This window comes from Martes martes (assembly GCF_963455335.1).
Source record: "Martes martes genome assembly, chromosome: 2".
Taxonomy (NCBI): domain Eukaryota; kingdom Metazoa; phylum Chordata; class Mammalia; order Carnivora; family Mustelidae; genus Martes; species Martes martes.
The window spans coordinates 88,589,621-88,614,848 of record NC_137889.1 but is presented as its reverse complement, the minus strand read 5'-3'; the positions used below and the strand labels follow the sequence as shown (position 1 = coordinate 88,614,848).

The following is a 25,228-nucleotide window of genomic DNA, read 5'->3' as shown; positions in this document are numbered from 1 at the left end:
ACACTCTACCTTTGTGAATTCTACCATCGGACTCAGCTGCTCCCTTGGGAATAACAGCTTTCACATAAATGCCACCATGTCTGACACTGGTATTCACACCTCCCTAAGTGGAAAAAGACAAATAAAATAACATTTTGTCATATGGATAATTTCACACTCCATCTTTCAAATCTGAGACCTAGAAAGCATTCAGTTCTTCAGCCAAAGCAGCAGCACATCAGCACATGCAATTAATTCAAAACCCAAGAATATTTCTAGCCAGGTTTTCCAAATGTAAAGCAGTTACTCTTTAGAAAAACTCTTTACTCAGAAAACAACATGCTGGGTCTTGAGTATATGAATTGCTCTCCCTCTGCAAGTCTACATCATGCATTATGAGCAAGCAGAAAGCAAAACCCATCTATGCAAAATTAGTATGAGAACATGACTGTCAGAAAAAAACAGCATACAGAGTAATTTACTTCAGATCATATTTGCTAAACCGCAACTTGCAAATCTATGAGTCAAGGAACTTTTTTTTAAATTTTAAAAGGCTTTGGTAGGTTAGTTTTGTTATGCTGTAAATGAGATTTAAAGAATAGATTCTTCATCTCTTGTGAATGCACAGGTTTTAGCTCCCTTCACAACAGGAAGATAATAAAATTCTAAAGAAGTCAAAGGCAAGAGGTAAAGAGTTACAATATTTTAAAAAGTGCTTGAAAATTAGGTTTTCTTTTTCACTTCTATATGTTAATAGTGCTATTTCTACCATGTTTTGAAATGGCTTTTCCTAACTAACAATATCCTTTAAATGTCATAAAGATAAACAAACAATTTAGAATTAATAGACTAGAATTCTAAAGTATTTTCAGTAAGCAGCCTATGCTTATATTTAAATACTGTAAAAGTACATATGTTCCTTGGGAACCTCTAATTTTAATATACTAGTCATGTTTACAATTAGGATATATTATGGGGAGAAGGGGAATGTAAATACACATTAGAATTTATTTATGATGTAGGTTAAAGTGTGTTACCCAATGTTCATGTAGAAGTGTCAAATGTATGTAAAACATACTAATTTTATATTTTCTTAGTCTTGTATTCAGATTAAGCATTATGAAATCTATGTAGTTTAAGTAAGTAGAATTTGTCTAATTTCTTTTAAACCACAGGAAAAAGTCACTAGCACACAGCTTTTTAAAAAAGTTTTAAGATATAATTTCAATTTGTAATTTGGGAAATTATTTGACAGGTTTCCCTTCAGAAGCAAAATAAATTAATAAGTTGGCATACAATAGGCTGCTGGAAATGGAGAAGAGAAAACATTTGAAAACCTTGTCAAACAGTACCGTGACACTTATCCCCAAGCTGTTATCATTTTTAGCCAGTTCAACCTCAAAGATATCTCCAGGTTTAGGAGGTGATGAAGAAAAAGTTTTAAAATTCATTTTGTTGGATGTATTCATTGAGGAGGAAGATTCCTTAACAAAGAAAAACAAACAAAAGGATTTCTTGTTAGAGTCAAAATGAATTACTACTAGAAGATCAATATATGTTTTTTGGAAAAATTAAGGAAAGCAAGATATTAAGGGATAGACTAAATTCAAAGATCATGAGGGCTGGAAGCCATCTCAGAGATCATCTAATCCAATGCCTTTATATTTTATGGTTGAGGAAATTGAGGTCTAGAGATTAAAGGGCTTGCTTCAGGTCAAACAGCTAGATAAGGCAGAGTGAAGCCCAGAATCCAGTTCAAACCTGGCTTTTACATAATCCTTGTCCAATGTTTTTTATGCTCTCACATTCAGAAAGTATTTCTATTTCCTTAAAAATCAATATATATCAAGCAGCAGCTTTCAATCGGGACCTCTAAGATGAAGGAGATTCATGCTTACTTTGGTTACATTTACAAATCCAGTATAAACAGAGGCACAACAGCTAAGCCCCATTTGTAAGGGCATAACCCTCTTATGCGGAATGTTGGTTCCTCCATGAATCAAGAGCTTAAGGTTCTTTTCTGAATCCGCTTGTGAATGTGAGTTTACATTTACATCATTTCTAGGAAATGAGCAATTCTGTATGTTGTTGTTCTTATTATTTTCATATGTTCAGAACTTCAGAAGAATTTAGGCTATCCACATAGTCAACTGCCCATTATACGAACTGTTTAGGAACAACTATTCCAGATATTAAATTCTTATTGATATAAACATTAAGTATGCAAAAGACAAACAACCTGTAGAAAATAATCATAACCTGATTATTCATTCCTTTCCCAACTTCCAGGTTGCAAGTATCCAGTATCATAGCCATTTTAGAGTTAGTATTCAAAGCTGCTAAATTGTCTGAAAGTTAGCATCAAATGCAGTAGCAGTTAGTAACACAGGACATAAACTATTCCTCCTTTCCAGAATAAGGTAAGCCGTTTACAGTAGGTTATTCTCCTCTGTAATATATTCACTGTTGTTTGCTTTATTCAATGAAAAAAAAAAAAAAACCACCCAAAAACAACAAACCCAGAGATTCAAATTAAACTATGCCTTTTTTGGTGTTTGATGATCCTGACTGCTTGAGTAAGTAGCTTCATCCATGTCTGAATCTCCGCGGTCAGAGTAATCTGTTGCGTCAGAAATGCCTGTTTTTTTTGTTTTGCTTCGGTTACTGTCCGTAGCAGTCCTCTTTTTCTCAATGGTTTTGGATATCACTGAAGGGGAAGGGCTGCCGCGCTGTGTTTCCTGCCAGGTTCGGTCACCTGCAGGGCTGGCAAAGAAACCATTGACCTGGCTCTGGGACAAGCTGGCACTTTCAGTCCTGGAATCCTGAGAACTCAGGCTTCCTTCCCGCAGGCCCCCAGACAGTCCAAAAGAGCTCTCTGAGATGTGCCTTGGGGTACCCTGTGGCCAGCGGTGATCCTCAGAAGAATCTATAGCACTGTCTTGCATGTAGGAAGGTTTCTTCACGTAGTTTTTCATGCCATTGGCCATGTGCACAGGAGTAGAAGGCACTAGAAGTCAAAATCCATCAAGGGGAATAACAGGTTAGTAACACACATACCTGTGCTTACATACTTGCACAGTGTTTGTTAATGATCGTGAAAGGATTTTACACAGAGTAACATATTTATAACACCTAATCTGGGGCCTGGAGCCAAAATGAGGACCTGACAAATGTCGCAGGTGCTATTTTCTTTGCCCCTTCTTTTGATCATTTCTGTTGCATCTTCTATAAAAGTGCATACCCCCCTTGCCTTATCTCCCCCTTTCCATTCTCCAATATGTATTTCAAGTCAGTCTCCTCTATGAAGACTTCGATTCCCTAACTAGAAATAATCTGAGTCATCAAAACTCCTTGCTCCTTATTTAATGGTTATTTATTTACTTATCTTATATTGTCCTTCCAGACTGTATTTTTTAGATTCCAAATAATTATCAAGGCAACCCCAAATTCCTTATATATATGGTTCTTATCAAGAGCCATCTAAAGCTTTCCTAAGTAAGACACAAATCAAAGATTTCAGAAAAAAAAATTACAGTTGTAAATTTATAAAAAATTAAAAGTTCTTTGTGACCAAGTGAAACCAAGGGAAATTTAAAAGAGGAATGAGCAACTGGAGAGAAAATGTTTGCAAAAATAACAAAAAATAATCAATTATCCCTAACAAAGAGTTTCTAAAATTAAGAAAGAGATTTAAAACTCCTGTACAACAAGGGTATGAAATGTAGACTAGAAATTCAGAGTGAAATACAAATCATAAGTATATGAAAAGATATTCTCATGTTGCTCAGGGATGTGCAGTTTAATGCAGTTTTCTAGCTCTGTGGCTGATGTAAATGAGAATGACTGATAATTTCTCACACCACTGTTGGTGTGAGGAGAGCACTGTCACATGTACATGGCTGACTAAACATTAATAAAACTTGGGCAATAGATAGCACTTGTCGAAAATTCAAATGGGCATATGCAATATGTACATTTTCCAGTGGTGTATATAGAAGTGTGTTTGTTGGAAACCACATTTATAAAAGAATTCTAGATAACCTGAATATACAATAAAAGAAAAACATTACATTTTGATGCACCCATGACATGAAATATATCGCCACATGAAAAAAATGTATATTCATGGATGTTTAGAATATAGAGTATGCAACTTGCAAACTGATATTTAGATTAAAAAAAAAGTGTATGTGTCTATGTGTGTGTGTGTGTATGTGTACACAAGAGGCAGTATTTTTTTCCCCCAAATTTATCTCTAATATACAGAGAATGACATAGACATCAAAGAGTCTCCCTAGAGAATGGGGATAAGGGAACTTTTACTTTTTACTTCATTGATTTCTGTATAAATTGGATTTATTTTAACTAACTAGTATGTATTCTATAACTTTAAATATATTAGCAAACAAAGAAAAATAAAAACTTTCCCCTTTGGTGGTTGATACTTGAGACGGAAAGCCCAAGGTATATACTGGTAATGTTCTAGGTTCTTTGAGTTTTATTTCAAGTTACAATACAGTATAGCTAAACATATGGTAAGATTAATCTAGCTTTCTGAAGTAACAGTTTCACAGAACTATACTTTAACATTATGCTTTTAACTTTTATTAAGAATGAATAGTAAAAAATAAAATAACCACATGAAAGTCTGCTAAAAAGAAAAGCTTTATTGGCCCCTACACTAGGTAAAGTTTCTCTGCTAAATGCTTTCAGTACCTTGGACTTCTTTTTAACATTTGTCATAGTTACAATGAGACATTTGTTTAGTTAGTTGTTCAATATTTGCCTTCCCTGACAAAGTGTAAGTCCCATGAGGCTACCAGAGTTTGTGTCCCGCACATCACAGGCAATCAGTAAACATCTGTTGAACAAATGAATGCATTTTATATAAAATATCTATTGAAAAGAAAATCAAGAGGGGAGTCCCTTAGAGCTTTATTTAGACGGAAAGTGAGTTTCTTCTGAATTCATATGCTTCTTTTGCTAAAAAAGGGTGAATAAAAGATCCCATTTTTTTTTCCTTTTTTTTTGGTCTTGGCTTCTTGAAAAGAAGTATGCTGCATTTTCAAATGTAATCATCTTCCTCTGCCTAAGATGATCGGGCTACAATTAGATTATAAGGCTTTTTTGGGCAGTGATGGTGTTTTCTATTTGTTGTGTTTGTTCAAGTAACAAGTACAGAAAACATTATATGTACATATTTTGTATACACACACACACACTATATATATAAAATACTTAGTGAATAAAAGAAACCGCAGTCAAAATAACTCATCTGTATACAATCTGAGAAAGTTTTATGTCACAACATATGGTAAAAAATGTTTTCTTTTTGTTTCTATTGTATCTTAATTGTCTGAAATTATGCCAAAAATCCACTATCTAAACTTGTTTTACATGTAACATTGAAATATTCTTTTACATATTTCTCAGTATCTTTGGGATGAAGGTAACTTGCACATAATTAGCACTACAATGTTTTTGAAAAATACTGTTAAAAATGACAACTAAAACTCACATTTAAGTGCTTAATAGGTACCAGGCAATGTGCTAATTCTTTACATGTATTATCTCATGTAATTTTCAAAACCTATAAGATAAGCACTTCCGTATTCAGCATTAAATATATAAGTGGATTGAGGTATAGCAAATTCAAGTGATTTGCTCGGGGTATACGGTATTAAGCAGTGGAGACAGAATCTGACCCTAGACTTTGGAGCTCTTCCCACTGCACGTGCTGTGTGTCCTTCTCTCACAAACACTGCCTCACGACTGCAGCCCCCGAACAACTCTGTGCAAGGCAGACAAGGCAGAGCTAACATCACTGTCATCCTTAATGAAAAACAACCATGGCTCAAACTCAGGTCATCTCATCTTGGTCAAGGGCCTTTTCTCCCACAACATGCTAATGGCAGGAATTATGAGACAAAATGGTATGGTCTTGTTTTAAAATTTTTGATGTTTTTATTTTTTAATTTTTTACAGTCTTGTTCAGGTTAGGACCTTGTAGATAACAATTACATAGTTATATTAATTAGACAAGGGTAAAGAGTTTTATTTCTGATTGGGCCTAGGAAGTGATGGAATGTGGCAAGTACTCAGGATTTACTTAAGTGACATCGATTTGGCACAACAAATCCACTTTTATGCATAGAGTACTGAAGATGAATGAGATAGAAAATTTCAGAAGTGATGAATGAAAAGTTACACTAATGTATAATATTAAACAGAGCTACATATATTAAATTTTCAGGAAAGAAATAAGGACCTTAAAGCCACCTGGAGCTTTAATCCAATCCATGATATGGAAGTACTTGTGAAAAGTGAAACAGAATACACAGCTAAGAAACATCCAAAACATTACCTTTGGGTATCTTCTCTTTTGGCTGAGAGATAACGAGAGTCACATCTTCAGGAGCTTTTTGCAAAATTTCAATCGCGGCATGGTGGCTGACCCCCTCGAGACTCACACTATTCACAGATATCAAACGGTCTCCTGTAAAAACAGACAATCCAGTATTTTCTTTTTTTTTTTTTTTTAAAGATTTTATTTATTTATTTGACAGACAGAGATTACAAGTAGGCAGAGAGGCAGGCAGAGAGAGGGGGAAGCAGTCTCCCTGCCAAGCAGAGAGCCCCATGTGGGACTCGATCCCAGGACCTGAGATCATTACCCGAGCTGAAGGCAGAGGCTTTAACCCACTGAGCCACCCAGGCGCCCAACAATCCAGTATTTTCAAAAACAAAGAGAAATTCATGGTAAGTCTTAGAAATGCTACTGCCGACATTATTTTTCACTACCTTTGTTTTTCCTGAGTTCTACTTTTGCCATCTGTGCAAATTCATGCCTGTCAGTTAAGTACTTAGGAAATCACCTAAATGTGAAGTACCTGGCTTTAAGCATCCATCCAAGTCAGCTGGTCCTCCAGGGGTAACTGAACTAATAAATACACCTAGATCCAGTCTTCCCATCTTCTCTCCACCAATGATTTGAAATCCTGTGAAACAATACATTTAAGAAAGATCTTCATGACACTGGTGCTTTCAAGGACTAATGAGCAGTCTGTCTGATGCAGAGAAGTATAGGGATTCTCAGATCAGATATGATCAGTAAGTAACCCATGTGAAATGGGACTGTTGAATTTGGTATAAGTTTTGCTTGTGAGCATTTCATCTTTCACATTTCCTGACTCGGTGGGTGGGGTGAAGGGGCTGTAGGGAGGCAACCAGTATCTTGATCTGTGGTGGGCTGGTGCCTTAATGCCAATGTTATACTACAGAATGTTTCTCTTTGAACTCTTACTCCCTTGAAGAATCTCAGTGACTTACCTAAGCCATACTTTGCATCTTTTTTCAGGTTCACCAAGGTGATCTCCCTTTCTGGTGAAGATACTATGCTCCATCTTTTGTGTAGCACATCTATTGGAAAAGTATAATGTTAAGATAAAAGAAACATAACACCCTCAGGCATTAAAACCATCTGCTTGTCCCAATTTAAATGTTAATAAAATTCATTAATAGATTACTTGGTCACTTTCAAATTCTCTTTCAAGTAATATTACGCCATCATCTTGTATATTGAATGTGATTGATAGTTGACAAAAGGACTGATTATCATCACATGGTTCAATATGTGACTATCATGCCACTGACATCATCATGTTAATTCCTCATAAATGATTCCCTGTGAAATAAGTATATTTCAGGTACGAATGAGCAAATAACTCTCAAGAGTTTAATAAATGATTTAAGCAGGTTTACTCAGCTAGTGCAGGCAAGAGCTGAACCTTAAACTTAAGTTTTCTGACACTGTTTTTCTGTTACATCATAGGCGACTTCCTGAATATGACAATGCTCACTATACTAAGAATTTTCCAGTAACTAGTGGTTCACATTTTTACTTGTAATGAATAAAATATTCACTGTCAGTTGTATGGCAAAACAGCAACAAAAGGAAAATGCATTTACTTTTAAAAATCCTGTTAATAATGACTTGGATAGCACATTTATGTTCTCAAAGGACTTTTATCTACTTATTTGTGGAGCAGTCTTATGAGTTAGGTAAAGAGATTTTAAATTACAGCTTTGCAGATGGAGAATAATAGCTCATGACTTGTTCAACATTACAGCTAGTATCACTCCCAGTAAAATGCCTTTGGCAGGCTTTCTCTTTTTCGCCGCCATCCTGCTGTGTGTGGCTGACTGTTTCTCACCATGTCTTCTCACAAGCGATTCCCAGCCAAGAAACAAAAGCAGAATCGTCCCATTCCCCAGTGGATTCGGACGAAAACTCGTAATAAAATCAGGTACAACTCCATGAGGAGGTGCTGGAGAAGAACCAGGCTGGGTCTAGAAGGTGTCACACATCATGGGATGACACCTCTGACTGGCACACATATTTACTTAAGTTGCATGAAGATCATGTGTTCTATCCTGTCACTCTGTAAACATCCTTCCTACCTGGCCAATAGACACATTTTATCAGGAAATAAATGTGAGACCTTTTGGCTCTAAGAAAAAAAAAAAAAAAAAGCCTTAGTCAGTACTTGATAAATGCTAGTTAAATAAATTGAGGGAATGTTAGCATCAGAGCTAGAATTCACTTCTCTTATTTCCACTGAGGGCTTTTTTTTTTTTTTTTTTTTGAGTAGGCTGATCATTCACAAATATCACCTAAATTAAAGCAATAAATATGCTACTTAAGTGTCATGTTAATAAAATTACTTCATTTACTTAGCAATCTGAGCAATGTGAACACACACACACACACACACACACACACTTTCTTTCATCTCTATTAGGGGCTGAATTGTGTCCCTTTACCCCCACCCCCAAATTTATATGTTGAACCCCTGACTCCTAGTACCTCAGAACTTAACTGTATTTGGAGATAGATTAAGAAATAATTAACATGAGTTCTTTAGGGCAAATCCTAATCCAGTAGGACTGGTGTCCTTATAAGAGGGAATTTGAATACTGACATGTACATGCCTGTGGGCACACAGAGGGAAAACCATAAAGACAGGGAGAAGACTGCCCTCTACAAGCTAAGGAGAGAGGTCACAGAAGAAATCAATGCTGTCAACATCTTGATCTCAAACTTCTAGCCTCCAGAACTGTGAGAAAATAAATTTCCATTCTTTCTAGCCTCCAGAATTGTGAGAAAATAAATTTCCATTCTTTAAGTCACCCAGTCTGTGGGACCTTGTTTTAGCAGCTCTAGCAAATTAATATACTTATTAATATCAATTATAATTCGATAGTTCCAACTGGTTTGTGTGAAAGTGGTGGTACTGATGGTAGATGAAGGCAACACATTAGGGAAGATATTTCTGTAAATGAAACTTTCAAATTAATCTCTACATAGTTCTTGAGCATACTGAAGCTTTTCGAAAATTACAGATTATTTGCCAACATATGACTATCTGTGGATTTAAAACTGTATGAATAAGTTATAAAATAAGTAGTAATTTTGTTACATAACATGTATTAATGCTTAAATGATGCAAAGGTGATACTTCATATTCTAGAAATAAACCACTTTAATACCAGAAAAAAAAACAGGAATCATTTGCTCTCTTGAGTAAATTAATTTTATCCCTTAAACACTAAGAATTAATGCAAGTTGGCTAGCTCTCTGTAGAATACGTGTCCCTATTTCATTGTTTCTTTTTGCCTAAGACTTAGTTATAATAAGAGTAGTAGTAGTTCATTATTTCTAATTAATTTATAAGATTTCAAAAAGAAAAAAAAATCACTGGACAATGGTGTGAAAGACCATTATGTATCGGACATAGGTATATATATGTATATACCTATATACACATACATATAAGAATAAAGCCCATGAATCAGTTAATGCCTAGCTTAATATCATCATCTTTTATCCTAAAATAGACAATAAAATACTTTTATCCTAAAATAGACAAGTACCTCTAATTTTCAGCTCAGACGAACAAAATACAACAGGACAAACCCATAAAATAAAGTGAAACAAATAAAAGGATAAGGTTAGGTTAAGTATTAAATGTATAGTTTTATCCCCATTGTGGAGACAAATTCCTTTTGCTTTATGCAAAGTATTTTGTCCTCAATTATAAAACTGCTCAATAGTCTTAATGTGCCTAGAGTACCTGTAACAAGTCAAAGGTATGGATTCAAAGTATAAAATCCCATTTTCTTTTCCAACGTATGTACTCACAATATTGGTTATTTATCTTTCTTATTTGGCTAGTGTGTGTGTGTGTGTGTATGTGTGTGTGTTTGAAAAGGTATTTCCCAGATAAACATTATTAGAATATGTATATAAAATACACACACTAAATGTGCACTGTTTTTATGTACTTGTGTCTGGAGGCAACAGATGCAGCTCTCTTCAGTCAAGGATTCACCAGTAGGATTTGTGTAATCATTCAGTTGATTACTTTTTCATCCTTCAAACGTTGACTGAACAACTTTCCTGTCAAAGTCCCTCACTAGGCAATTTGGGAAAATAAAATGAGATAATATATATATGAAATTTGGTGCATAGTAAATGTGAGCTTGAGAATCAGTTCCGCTACAAGAGCAAAGATCTAGCCTGAGTAATGGAAATGTTACCACAGTCAATGAAACAGCTGCATTACAAAGGCATGATGAGTCAGGCCAGTTAAACAGGAGAGCCTTCTTCCTGCCAGAAATAAAGACTTTAAGGAAACGGGGTAGAATTTTAGTAAGTGGATTATGGAGATGGTTATACAGCAATATAAGGCATTAGGAAAGGCTGAGATGGAAAGAAGGTAGAAAGGTTCTGGAGAAATGTCACAGATCAGTTTGGCTAGAGTACAAGACTTGAGTAGGGCGGAGATAAATATCCTTTTGGAAAGGGGGCTGTGTGCACCCATTCTTTTTAACAGGGTTGTCCTCCTCTGCACCCCCACCGATATACAGTAAGATACTAATGTGAGCACAGAAAGAAGGCAGGACGGCGTGCAGCTGTGTTACTCCACAGTACTGTGCACATGCCCAGTTTCTGTCTGTATTCTATATGTATTCTCCTCATGTAGATGCTCAAAATACTTTCCCCTTGGTTAAAAAAAAAAAAAAAGACAGGAGGAAGTATCTGAGGTAAATAGTACAGGACAACTCAAGTAAACTGAAAGAAATGAATAGAATTTATGAATCTGAAAGTAAGGCAGCCAGGTATTTTCAGAACCAAGACATTTCTGAGTTATTTGTATTATTATATAAAAATAAGCTTTAATATTGAAGGAGTACATATTTTTAAATCCTAAAAAAGATTTTCTTTCTTTTCCCATTAGTATACTCTAGAAACACAGAAAATTCTACAAACACTTTAAAGTGAAAAAGAGCTTCAACTTCAAATGTCCACTTCTTTAAGTAGCATATGCTGGTGTCATTCCCAGTAATGTTTACCTGGGAAATATCTTTAGAATAATTGTTAAATGTAAACTTTAGAAAATGTAAACCCTCTCTGCATTAGATACATTTGTTTCACTGTTGCCTTCTCATCTCTCTTAAGGTTCATGTGGGCATATATAGTCCCTGACTAAAATAACTGTACATACTAATGGAAGATAGATCTACGATTAAACTAAATTTCCTACTAAGACTTTATTTCTGATAAGGCCAAGTCATGTAATCAGAGTATGAGTCAACAATTTTTTTTTGCAAGAAAAACTGATTTTATTGGTTACAGATATAGGTCCTTTTCAAGTGTCAGACAGCTCCGTGCTATCCAATCTATGAGGAACTGGAGGTGGAGATGACTCTGGATAAATCCATCAGTCATTCCAGGGGAAAAGGCCCATTTCAAATCTTCGAGATGATGGGTCAGCAGCACCATATTGATATAAAAATAAAGATAGGTATTTTTCATTATTATACTACCTAATATACTAACTGCTCCAATGGTAGGGAAAGGGGGATAATAATGGAAACATCAGTGTTTTATTTCTGTGCCAGCACTAATTAGCTAAATAAATTGGGGCCACATAACATCTCTGGGACTTATTAAATTCACCCATAGAATGTAAAGGCTTGGTTTGAATACACTTTAAAGTTCCTTTCAGTTTCAACTTAGTTGACTCTGTTTTGCTTCCAGTCAATTCCTATGTCTGTTGAAACCTTCTGTGAGCACTTTGGACTTCAATTTTTATTATAATTTTCAACTTTGTATGTATTCTAATTAAGACTTACATGGAAAAATCTAGCATTAACATTACACTTGTCCTTGACATCTGACTAAACAAAGTGTTTTAAAATGTGCTTATGTAACATTTTATTACTTGGAATAGAGGTTGTTCACAAGGACAATAATCAGTCTTAATATTGGGGAAAAAAGCTTATTTCAGTGTCTGTACCAGGTTACTCTGCACTCGAATAACCTACTTTACATGAGCTTTTTGTTTTGTGCATCTTGTTTTTTTTTTTTTTTAAAGAATGACTACAGGACCCATTATACACCTATCCAAAAAAACCCCACAACAGATGGCCAACACACAGGAAAAGATAACTGATCAACATCGCTAATTTTCAAAGAAATGCAGACCTGAAAAATAAAAAAAATTTTTTTTGAAGATTAGAATACACTGAATGTCCTTGCATCCAAATATGAGAGATCTTCCCTATGTGTTGAAAGTCCAATGAATGAAATATTCTAATCTCCAAAATGATTTAGGGATTCTTTTTTTTTTTTAATTTATTTATTTGACGGACAGAGATCACAAGTAGGCAGAGAGGCAGACAGAGAGAGAGGGGGAAGCAGGCTCCCCGCCGAGCAGAGAGCCCGATGTGGGGCTCGATCCCAGGACCCTGGGATCATGACCTGAGCCGAAGGCAGAGGCTTTAACCCACTGAGCCACCCAGGTGCCCCGATTTAGGGATTCTTAAAGTAAGTGTATGTACTTACCAAAGAGTAGTGCGTCTCATTTTTAAGAGTCTCGTGTTTGACCCATTTTTATGGTTTGGATAGGAAGGAAGGTAATAAATTTAGCTAAGAGTTACTTTTCAATTACATAGTAATCCTGATTTATAGTAAGACAAGAAACACTGAAAACCAATTTTACATAATTGTTGCATCAGTTCTACATTTTCTTTTTTTGGTTTTTACTCTCTTGGGAAGAAGAACTATAAGAAATGTGTGTATATTTTTTAAAGATGAAGGAACTTTTTTTTTGAAATCACAACCAGAGGTTTGTAATCCTTTTCATATCTCTGTCTTATTAGAAGATTCATGTCTTTTTTTCTTTTAACTTCTTTGTCAAGTTTCACATTATTTAAGGGTCTCTGAAAGTCACAAAAGGTTAAGATTGAATTCTATTTGTTGGTTCTTGTATTAAATGGTGAATAATTCAGTATTAACTGATGCTAAGTTCTAATTGTCTTCTAATAATCCTGACCAGCAAGGAAGAACACTGAAATTAATAAGAAGTCTTACATTTGATTCATGGGCAAGTAATTTAATTTTTGGATACTCAGTTACCTTATTTGGAAAAATGTGTTTGCCATGTTCTTTTCTATGAATTTTGGACTTGATTCTCAATAAAGCACTAAGTCAGGACTAGATGGGCAGGTTCTAAGAGAACTTTGAAGAAAACAAACTTGTCTGCAAGCCAACTGGCGTACACCTCCACAGGAAGGTGGGTCCTTAGCTGGGGACCCTAACCTCAGAAGATGAGGTTTCTGAAGGTTTAAACAGAGCAACTACCCTGCACATTTTGCTCATTTGGTGTCTACTGCAAATTCATATTCTTTCCCATCAGAACCTAGGTTTAAACACATTTCAGGTTCTCATCTTTTATTAGATCATTATCCAGCTTCTTTCAAAAGATTAGCTTGGAGAAACAATACCTACAAATGATTAGGCATTATTATGCTAGGACACAGTCTAAAGACTAAACTAGAGTATGGGCTCGGGAAACACAGATCATGTGTTCAAATCATGGCTCCAGCACTTGCCAGCTCCTTGACATTTGCACAACTCAACCTCTCTATGCTTTGGTTTCTCATTTGTGAAAAGGAAATAATATTACCACCTGCCTCATAGGATTATTGTGGGAATTAAATGAGGGATTAAACATAAAGCACTTAGAACACTGTCTGGCACATGTAAGCACTCAATAACTATTAGTCAAAATTTTTACCAGTATGGACTCTTTAATATTGAGCTATTTTGGACACAGAGGTATTCTAAACTCAGACCATGCAAGACATTTGGTCACTGTAAAGCTATATATGATGGTCTTAGTAACTTTTTAAAAAAAAAGATTTTAATTTTTTATTTGACAGAGAGAGAGAGAGAGAGAGCATAAGTAGGCAGAGCGGCAGGCAAGAGGGAGAGGTAGGCTCCCCACTAAACAGAGAGCCTGATGTGGGGCTCAATCCCAGGGACTGGGATCATGACCTGAGCCAAAGGCAGATGCTTAACTGAATGAGCCATCTAGGCACCCCCAAATTCTTTTTTTAAAAGAAGATTTGAGAGAGAGTGCACCCATGCACAAGTGGGGGGAGGGGCAATGGGAGAGGGAGAGAATCTCAAGATGACACTGCACTGAGCGCGGAGCTGCATACCGGTTTGATCCCAGGACCCATGAGATCATGACCTGAGCTGAAACCAAGAGATAGTTGTTCAACCGACTGAGCCACCCAGGCGCCCCTTCAAATTCTTTCAATAATATTAAGAATAAGACTTGGAGCTAGTCTCTATTTAGTTCTCCAGCATCACTCTGGCCCCACATGTCTCCATACTGAGACTCTTGCAGTTCCCTGAATCTGTTACCCTCTCACTTGTACCCCTGTCTGATTACACTATGACCTTGTTCTGGAATGCATACCCACAACATTCTGTTTGAATTTCCTCCTTTTATCTCAAGAGCCACCTCAAGCATCCTCAGTTAAAATAACTGCCTCAGTTAAAACTCTTTTTAGTCAAGATTATCCTCCACCTGAACTACTATCTTATTAGCTCTCCAGGTGTCCTTATTTATAATCCATCATTTCTCTAGTTCATCATCTAGTCTACATCACAGGTCCCATCACATCACCATGGTGCTGAAAATCAAAACTCTCCTTTGACTCCAGAGTAAGACCTAAAATTCTTCGAATGGAATTGAAGACTCTTCAATATTATGTCCAAGACTATCTCATAAGGTACAAGAGAAAAGATAGGATGGAAAGGAGGGGAAACATTTTGTAAACCTACCATTTTCTTTTAAGGGTACTTGGGATGAAGAATTTCCAGAACTATGCAAAGTCATTCCTGTGGCATAAATTAAATTATTAGACAGTTTATAAAATGGTCAGTAATTTCTGTTAAATTCATAAAAATCAATAAAACATTAAGGTGGCAACATTTTTAAAAATTTACAATCAGAAAAATGTTTTCCCAAAATGGGCTTATGTATTATTTTTAATGTCTAAGTAAAGCATATCAGCTTGTTTTGCAGAATAAATTTAAACACAAATGTATTGTTTCTGGCAATGACATTTCTATATGTCAAATATGAAATGAAACTGAAATGAGTTTTAAAAGCATTTGTTCAAATGTTAAAAGAAAATTTAATATTCAGTAAGAATGAGTAACCTTAATCAAAAAACAAATGCAGAAAATAAATTTTCTTTCATGAGTGAGTTTTACTCTGTGTTTTTCAATGAAATATTTACTCTTCTACATCTGATATGTGCTGGATTTTTATGTAGACGAAAGCATTTCTAATGAAAATAGCTTAGAATCTACAAGGGATCCCATTATATATGAATACATTTTGAAAAGTATTTTCTAAAAGATTGAACTAGTGTCTTCTTAGGCTATTTTCAACATATAGGGTGGTGACCTATAAGGAGAAACCTTGCCTTTTATCTCTTTATGGTTTTTCACCAATTCAATTTAGTTGATGCTGGTGTCATCTTTAAAAGCTGTGGAAACCCACACTGATAATGTAATGTTGCTTTCTGTAAAGATCTACCTACTGTAGAGCTCTCTTTTGACTTCATTTACTAAACAGATCTTTAACCCAGCTACAGATAAAAAAGCATTTTTTAACTTTGTGTAATTAGGGTTAAATGATCAAATGTTGGTCTAAGCGAGAGTTAACAAGTATTACTTGGTAAAATAGCAGCAGAAGAGGGTGTTCTTCTTGTTTCTCTTTTGTCTCCCCAGCTGCCTCCTATTCCGAGTAGTCATTCACACCTCTGTGCTTAAATATCTACTCCTCTGAAAGAGTCCAGTTGCATTTCCCTTTTACGGTGCATTAAGCAACAGGAAACCTGAGCTATTTATCTTACAAGATAGTATGTGCTTATAAACTTCTATACTTAAATACATCCCAGCTAGATGGGGGAATTGGAAAAAAACTTAAATCAACTAAGAATTTCTACCTACCAAACATAGCACATTTCATAAAATTATCTGGTTTGAGAGATAACTGCATTCCTGCTAAGCTGAAAGTACCCTAAATAAACCTTTCTTTAAAAAATACAGAATGAGTGGAGCCCACTCCCACAAGCTTGTATGGAAAATCCAAAGGAAGGCTGTCCAAAGCCATGGTACCAGACTGTCTGGGTTCTCTCAGTACGACCATCACGGTTTTTAACTGTGACCAAGAGAAAATGAAGTAACAGTCTGTGCCTTGAAGTAATCACCTGTTAATTCAGCTTTTGATTTGACTTGGTGCATTTTAAGTAGCCTAAAATTTCATATTCATAAGCAGTTTTGGCAACTAGGACATCGGAAAAAAATAATATATTGGTCACTAACATTATTTCGTTCATTTCACTATGAGCATAAGGTACGGGAGAAAGAAGGTAAGCTTGTTTATGCTGACCTATAACATATGCTTGCCCCGGGTCTTCAAAGGATGAGGAGTCTGATTCCTGTTTCCTCCTTTCAGGACTTCTATTTAAACTTGCAACAGACTTTGAACTAAAGAGGGAAAAGGAAGGTAGGAGGGGAATGTGTCAATGTAAAAAAATATGGTGAAAATAATAAAACGTCAAAACAAAAACAAATGTATGAAATGTAGAATTTTCACATATGTATTTGGGTAATTATGTTCTTACTTATTAAGTTTTGTGAATCCTGCCAAAGATTCTGTATCAGATCTCGCCATCTGGTGTAATGGTTTTCCTACCAACTCCGCAATGCTCTGTGGTGGGGATTCCATGTTAACAGTGACATTTTTCCGATAAGGGTAGAGAGAGGCCTGACTGAGATCGTGGTATGATTTACTCATCCCTCTAGGCTTTTCCTCCCATGAAGCTTTGTCACTCTTCTCTTTTGCACTGTTTTGCAATGGCTGGTAAAGCGACAGCTCTGAGCAGGAGAGCCTCTTCAGAATCTCAGCTTGAACTGACAGAGGTCGAACGGCAAGTTTGTTCAGGGTGCTGCTGGCCAGACTGCCAGTGCTGATTGCTCGTCCCATATTAAATCCTCTAATGGACTCCGCTTGGAGATTCAGGCTCCTAAACGAAGCTCTCTCTACAAGGAAATAGGATGGCTTTACACGATGGAAACACCGCAGTACCTTTATGAGAAGCGTTAGTTCAATAAATAAAATACAGCATGCACTTTTTAATTGTTTTGATTGCCAACATAAGTAGCAGCTTTCCAAGTGTGGCAATCGAGGATAGGAAAAAGGAGTTGGGTTTTCAAACCATCTCTCCATCCTTGTAGCTCTTTTGCAGCCAGGGCCTGGTCAGCATTTCCTACCCCATCTAGTGAATCCTGAGCATCTAATAATGTTTGGGCTTCAGGCTTGCTGAGTCCAAATTCCCAATTACGGGTTTCAGTTAAAAATGAAAACAGCATTTCACACAGAAATTTGAACCCCAGTGGTGTCTCTGCTAAAATGCCTGCAAGCCAAGGATGGGGAGAGGGAGAGCTGGAACCTGGAAAGGCTAACATGAAAAGGAAGCTATGCAGAGAAGAATGTTGCCCAGAGAAAAAGTTCTTGAGTACTACTATATTTTTTAAAGCTCATGGCAGATTGTGATGGTTGTGCCACCCTGTGAATATACTGAAAACCACTGAATTGTATACTTCCAGTGGGCAAACTATAGAGCATGGGAATTATGTCTCAATAAAACTGTTACCAAAAAAAGAAGAAAAAAAGCTTTTACAGAAAATTATTTCAAAATTTTATTTTATTTTTTCAGTGTTCCAAGATTCATTGTTTATGCACCACACCCAGTGCCAGAAAATGATTTTTTTTTGATATTTCATTACTATGCCAAACTCACCTGGGTTCCCACTTGGTTGATTTTTCATGATTTAACTGAGGCACAAGAGCCATTGGAGAATCAAGTATTACGTGCCTTCTTTCATTTTATTGGTTTCGGTTAATAAACGGGATCAAGGAGCAGGGGTTCTCATTATGCTTAAATTCCTTTCACTCCTAAATACACACCCAAAGTCTTTTAGAGGCTGAATTTGGAGATACTCTATGACAAATGCTTGGCTTCCTCTATTTTGTGAGAGCCAATGTAATGGCAATATTTGAGGCTATCAACAAAAGCACTATATCACAGAATTTTAGCATCAAAGTCCTTTCAAGTAAATAAAGGGCCAGGAGCACAAAATTTCAAATGATTTAGTTCATGCATTGGTAATCCACATTCCAAGGCACTCCCAATTTGGTGCCTTCATGGAAAGTACCAACCCTGTGTTGCACACTATAAGGAATATAGCTTGACCACTATGTAAAACGGCTGCAAAAACTTCCTTTAAAAAAAAAAAAAAAAAAAAAGTCGGGCGCCTGGGTGGCTCAGTGGGTTAAAGCCACTGCCTTCGGCTCAGGTCATGATCCCGGCGTCCTGGGATCGAGCCCCGCATCGGGCTCTCTGCTCAGCAGGGAGCCTGCTTCCTCCCTTCTCTCTCTGCCTGCCTCTCTGCCTACTTGTGATCTGTCTGTCAAATAAATAAATAAAATCTTAAAAAAAAAAAAAAAAAAGTCAAATGTTGTTGACTTAGATCTTTAGATTCTGTTTCATTTACCTTCTAATTCCCAGGAGGATTAATAATTAATAGTTTATGTCAGGCATAAAGAGATAGGAAAACACTGAAGATTTTTAAAATGTATGAGAATGAAGTTTAAATAAACATGTTTCATTGTCAACATGAAAATTCAATGTCCTTTCACAGAATTGGAAGTGGACATCAAATTAAAACATTTTAGAATAAAAATAAGATATTGGTTTAAAAATTCCCAGAATGATCTTTAGCTTAAAATACAGTTTTATTAGAGCAGATCACATGATTTTTATTTTCCTTTGCTTTGAGAGTAGACTGTAATCAAAGATGCAAAACTGAGTCTTACACAGATTCAACTACCAGGAAATGCCTTTATACCCAACAGGTTTCTTCACCCTTAAGGAAGATGTAGACCACACTTTGGTAGAAAAAAGGACAGACTGTTTTGTAAACATACCCAAGATTATGCTAGACAAATCCATTCACAGCCTAGTCCTGGGAAAGACTTAAAATGCTGCATATATCCATTGGATGGGAGCATAAACCATCCATTTATCTGATCTATTGTTCATCACTTTCACCTGGAAAGGACTCCAGTTTGGATTGCCAGGATGGAAAAGGATATTAGAATGAGTCTACATTCTCATACTAATGTTTCAGATTTGAACCAAAGGTTGGCTGTTCTACACGGAACCTGCCATCCACACTACCTAACCTCTGCTTGTGCTATCATTCAGTCCTTTGTATGGTTTGGTATTTCCTTCTATCATCAACTTAATTGTATCCTCTTTTGAGGACAGCGACTTCATTGATTTCTGTTATTTCACAGCACTCAGCATTATCTCTTCCAAGTAGTAAGTGCTCAGTAAATGATTATTAATCTAAATTTCATTCTATGCAAATTAGTTTTTTGAAAACTAATCAAATAAAAATTAAGAGATCAGGGTTCCAGCCTCATTTGACCTCTATGACACTGTGCTCTGACCCTGTTTCCTCATCAGTAAAATTTGGGACTAAAAGGCCTCTAGGATTCTAGCGCCAACATTCTATGATGCTAAAGAAGTAACATACATTTGTTAACCCATCAACCTCCTATGGACAACACCAGTTATTTTCACTTGTCTAGTACAGATAGGTAAGTAGGCAGGTAGTTATTTCTATGCCATTAGAACCAAAAAAAATAATTCCTTTAAAGGTTTAACAAAATCTGGGAAAAGATGTAGATAATACCGTCTTAAAGTGCTTTCACATATGAGTTCAAGGATACACAGCTGTTGTGTTCCTTGGCGCAAACCTGTGAGATACATAGGGTGTTCCCACTTTGTGGATGAGGAAAATGAGACTCCTAGAAATCAGTTATTTTCCTATGGGGTCATTATATTACTACTACTATTTCTATTAGTGGTAGTAGTGGTAAAACAATGTTGATGATGGTGAAGATAACAATAATGAGTATTTATTCGATACTTACTCTGTGCCAGGCACCTTGAAGGGGCTTACATGTATGAAGTCATTTAATCTTCACAACAACCTCATGATATAGGTATTATCATTATGACTATCATTTTACAGACAAGAACTAAGGTAGAGTGCCTGCCTAAGGTTTCAGAGCTTGTAAGTAAGAGAGCAAGGTTTGGATCCTGACAGTCTGATTCCAGAAGTTCACGCTGTTAACTAACTACTATTTTGTTCTTCAGTATAAGAAACACTGATGATGAAAGGCTGGCTTTGTAGTTTTGTCTTCTGATTTTTTTCATAATAGCACATTATACCACATCTGTAAGGATGCAACCTTCAATTGTTTAATTTTGGTTTGTTATTGACTGGAGTATTAGTCCAAGTAGGAATATTGATAGCTCTAAAAAGTTTGATATTTCACTGCACTTTTAAAATATGCAAGATCATACAATTTTTTAGCAGAGCAAAGTAGGTAAAGAAAAGGAATAATGAGATTACTTTAATAATGAGATTACTTTACAGTAGTAGTTACCATATTCTAGCATGCATAAAAGAACAAAGCCTGTTAAAACGCAGATTCCAGGGACCCAATACACAAAGATGGTGATTCACCAAGTTTTTAAAATTTTTTTAAAGATTTTATTTATTTATTTGACAAACAGATCACAAGCAGGCAGAGAGGCAGGCAGAGAGAGAGGAGGAAACAGGCTCCCTGCTGAGCAGTGAGCCTGATGTGGGGCTCGATCCCAGGACCCCGGGATCATGACCTGAGCCGAAGGCAGAGGCTTTAACCCACTGAGCCACCCAGGCGCCCCTGATTCACCAAGTTTTAGGTAGGTTTCTGGAATCTTCATTTTTAATAAGCATACACCCCTACCGTCTTAACTCTGAAAGGCTGAGAAACATCTAGTCATAGGCTGCCATCACCTCAATCTGATCCAACGGGGAATACATTTTTTGTAAGATTTCAGGATGTGAGAGAGTTTGGATACAGAATTCATACGACTTTGCCGCACAAGTTCATCAGTGCTATTTCATGAAATTTAAAAATCTAATTCTTCAGAGTATTTCACAGAAGTTTACAAGAATTTACTATGCAGAACTAGACTTTGTATAACTTTAATCTCTACATGCGGTGTTCCAGAGTAAGCTTTCAATATTTCAGTTCTGTTGGAGATACATATATTTTTAAATTTTTAATTAATTAATTAATTATATTTTTGGATATATTTTTTAGAGCTGAATCAGTTTCTTCTGCTGGTTCCTTTTCAAAAGGAACTGAAACCACTCTCCTGAGCATTTATACTGGGTATGCGGGTTACTGATTTCAGTCTCTGAAGAGGGACACACTCAAGTAAAAGTAACAGGTGGGGCATCTGCCACCCCCAAACCATTACAGTACGTAACTTCACTGTCCTGGGTGCACACTCCCCTTGCCCCCTTCCTCATTTCTTGTGTTTTTTACCCTCACCTGGAAAGCCCTTCCATTTATCTTAGTTATTTTTGTCTTCAAATTCCAGTTCAAGTGTCACCACTACAGTATTCTGGCCTCTGATCTCCCCCTCTCTTACCGCAGATCATGTAGTCTGTATGATCTAATCTGTTATTAAAACCTGGACCCTCTAATGTGTATTATTGCTTCATGCACATTGGTTTTACCTTCCCCAAAAGTATGTAATTCTACTATGGGTAGAGACTATGACCCAAATGTCATATTTACATCAGTTAACTTCATGATTTGCACGAAATAGACACTTCAACAGGTACTCCCTGACTGATCTGGGGGGCTGTTTTCAAAATGAACATGAAGTTGAAATCCCGGCTTTATGTGTGGCACCTTTAAAAAGTTGACTTAGTCATTAAACATCTATATATCTTGTAATGTTCATCCTAGACATGGAAAGTCTTAAAATTTGTGGCAAAAACCAAGCTTGCACCCTGATCATCTGGCACAATGTGTTTCTCCTTACCAATATCCTGGGCATCTTGGTTGCTCTGTCTTGCTCTCATCTGCAGCTGGAACTTATGCTGGGAAGAGCAGAGGTGGAGCAGGTACTGGCAAACCTTACTGTTGTCTGTCTGGAAAGCATGTTTTATCCCATCCGATGTATTTTGCAATGTGATTTTCTTTTTCTACAATATTAATCAGGGGTGTTAATAATTAGGATGCTTTCCTACCACATGACTGAATTCTGTAACCAATAATTATGAAGTACAGATATTATTTTTATTTTTCATTTAACACTCATTAAGCATGAGTGTTCCTTGACCTGCATCTAATATAAACAGGACCTTGTTATTATAACAGAGTCAGCAAATAAATCAAATTAATATCACTTGTCACTTTCAAATATTATAGCTTAAATCGGACAGTATACAAGCTACCAGAGGCGAAAAAATTTCTTTTAATGAGATTATTGATATTTTTACTATATTGCAACATTTGCAAACACTGTAACTATTTGAAAAAGACATTACAAAAATATATTCTTCTTGGGTACGAAAATGAAGTTCAAAAAAATTGATTTATTGATATATAAGAGCTATGATTCTGCCAAAAAGAATCTTGATGGCCTGAAGGCTGGTATGGAAATTGTGAGAAGTTAAAAGAAAATGTGAGAATAGAGAGGCACCGGGTAACATGGCTGCTGGAATGAGAGATAAAACACATCAACATTTAGAGACTGAGCGATTCTTGCATTCAAATTCAGGGGAAACAGGAGAACCACCAATTAGTGTTATCTCTTCTATGTTTCTTGAGAAATAAACGTGTCTTGTGTAAGAGGGCATCCCAAAATGTTGCAACCTCTGGGGTGAGGCTTGCAGATGATCTGTATGTCTTAAAAGACTAGCATTCAGCATGCTAGGAATCTGAGACTAATGTCTTTGGAGAATTACTTGAGTCCAATTAGGTTTTACTCCAGCTCTTGGCTGCTTCTACTGTGCAAATTATTCCCTCTACTCATGTCCCTTGTCTTCAAATGCAGAAACATTTGGTGATGTTCACAAATGACACAATAACAGAGTATTACTCAAACTTCAATTGTGCAGGTTTGCCTTCTTCATAATTTCTGGTCTTGTTAAACTATAAATTTTTAAATTGACTTTGTTTATATAAATTCACTAAAACTTTATATCAAAACTATAAATAGAAAACCACTATGCCATAAATAGAATCCAGGTATTAAAAATAGGTAATCGGGGTGCCCAGGTTGTTCAGTTGGTTAAGCACCTGCCTTCAGCTCAGGTCATGATCCCAGGATCCTGGGATCGAGCCCTGCATGGGGCTCCCTGTTAAGCAGGGTGTCTGCTTCTCTCTCTCCCTCTGCCCCTGGCTCCTGCTCATGCTCTCTCTCTCTCTCTAGCTCAAATAAATAAATAAATAAATAAAATCTTTAAAAAAGTGTATGTAATCAATGCAATAAAAGCAAAATAAGGTTATTAAATTCTAGCTGGGTATGTTGCCAGTGAAATCTCTGGGACCCCGTTCTCTCTTTCTTAAAAAAGGAACTCAGCAAGTATTAAAGTGGAATTAAAGACTCAGTAGTACCTAACTAGTACATTGACTAGCAGTAGCATACCTAGTGAATTGAAATGGTTGGGGAATTTTTTCCCCAAACAAACATAACCACTGCCAAGTAATTCCCTAGGATATTGTTCTCCAAAGTTGTAAAGCTGTACAGGTTCGAAACAAATTATAAGAATATTCTAAGTGTTCACTGAAAAACTGGACAAGAGATGTGTCCAAGGGAATTTAGTTCTGAGAGATGAGAAAAGGCGAAGGAGGGTGACATTTCCATCTCCCCAGAGGCTAGTGGGGGTGGAGAGAAAGGAGGGTTTAAAAGGGCTCTGTGTTGGAGAAGGAAGTTTGGGATAAACAAGTTTTGTTAAACACAAGAACAGTCTGCGTGGGAATGCGATCTCTTCTCTGTTACTGGAGATCTTTAAAAATGAGCTAATCACAGCTAGTTCTACATATGGCAGGGCTGGTGTGCTAGCTTGGCAAACAACAGAGAGCTGAATGCTAGATAATTTATTAGATTTTTTGCCTTTTCTAAATCGGTCCAAATTAGATTTGTAGTTAATTGATCTAAGTTTTCCTCCAGATATTTGCTCTGTCAGCATTTCCACTGGGGAAGGTAAATTATACCAGGGCAATTTCCTGGTCTTGACAATCTTGGGAAGAGGAGGCTGTCTGGGCTTTCCTGAGAGAACACATTATTATCTGGTAACCTTAGTGGTACCTCTGGGTTTCACAGGAAACCAACCAACTAACCATCAAGTCTAGAACTGATTTCAAAGGTCTCTAGGTTGAAAATTAACCAGAGTAAATTGGGACCTTGAGATTGGTATCCTTATAAACAGTGTTCTAGTGGGACTGTATTTTAGCCCAAATATGGGATCTAGTAGTCCTTAGAGATCTCAGTAGTCCTTGCATACCATTAGGAAAACAAATGCATATCTTAACATATTTTTTTATTCATCTCTGGGGCTTCCCAATTGCATTTCAATGTTCAGAACTTCAACGACTTCCAAAATCAAAACACGCCTTTATGGCTTACTATCTTTCATAAACATGATACTCTACAACTTTATCTCCACATGGAGTATACACTAAAACTTAAAACTACAGAAAGTTCTTGGACATTAAAAATTTTTTTTAGTTCATAAAATCCAATAAATCTCTGGGTTGCTGAAATTCAAACATAGTTGCTGTGAGGGTGCCACTACTGAGCTAGACAAAATTTACTAGGGTTAAAATAATTATTTTCAAATATATATTAGAGAGATTTCTCCATGTGAGAAGTTAGTAACCCAGAATAG

The 25,228-nt window shown here is 36.3% G+C and overlaps 1 protein-coding gene across 1 annotated transcript in view; it reads right to left on the bottom strand.

Annotated features, from left to right (window-relative positions):
* PTPN13 (protein tyrosine phosphatase non-receptor type 13) overlaps positions 1–25,228 on the bottom strand; it is a 195,723-nt gene that overhangs the window by 41,831 nt on the left and 128,664 nt on the right. Inside the window, exons 17-26 of the mRNA XM_080797716.1 lie at positions 22,375–22,537; positions 17,038–17,455; positions 16,803–16,900; positions 15,182–15,238; positions 7,309–7,398; positions 6,870–6,977; positions 6,344–6,475; positions 2,523–2,986; positions 1,332–1,463; positions 10–103 (exon numbers count right to left, since the gene is read on the bottom strand). Of these exons, the coding sequence (XP_080653842.1) occupies positions 10–103; positions 1,332–1,463; positions 2,523–2,986; positions 6,344–6,475; positions 6,870–6,977; positions 7,309–7,398; positions 15,182–15,238; positions 16,803–16,900; positions 17,038–17,455; positions 22,375–22,537 (1,756 nt within the window). The remainder of the gene's footprint in view (positions 1–9; positions 104–1,331; positions 1,464–2,522; positions 2,987–6,343; positions 6,476–6,869; positions 6,978–7,308; positions 7,399–15,181; positions 15,239–16,802; positions 16,901–17,037; positions 17,456–22,374; positions 22,538–25,228) is intronic.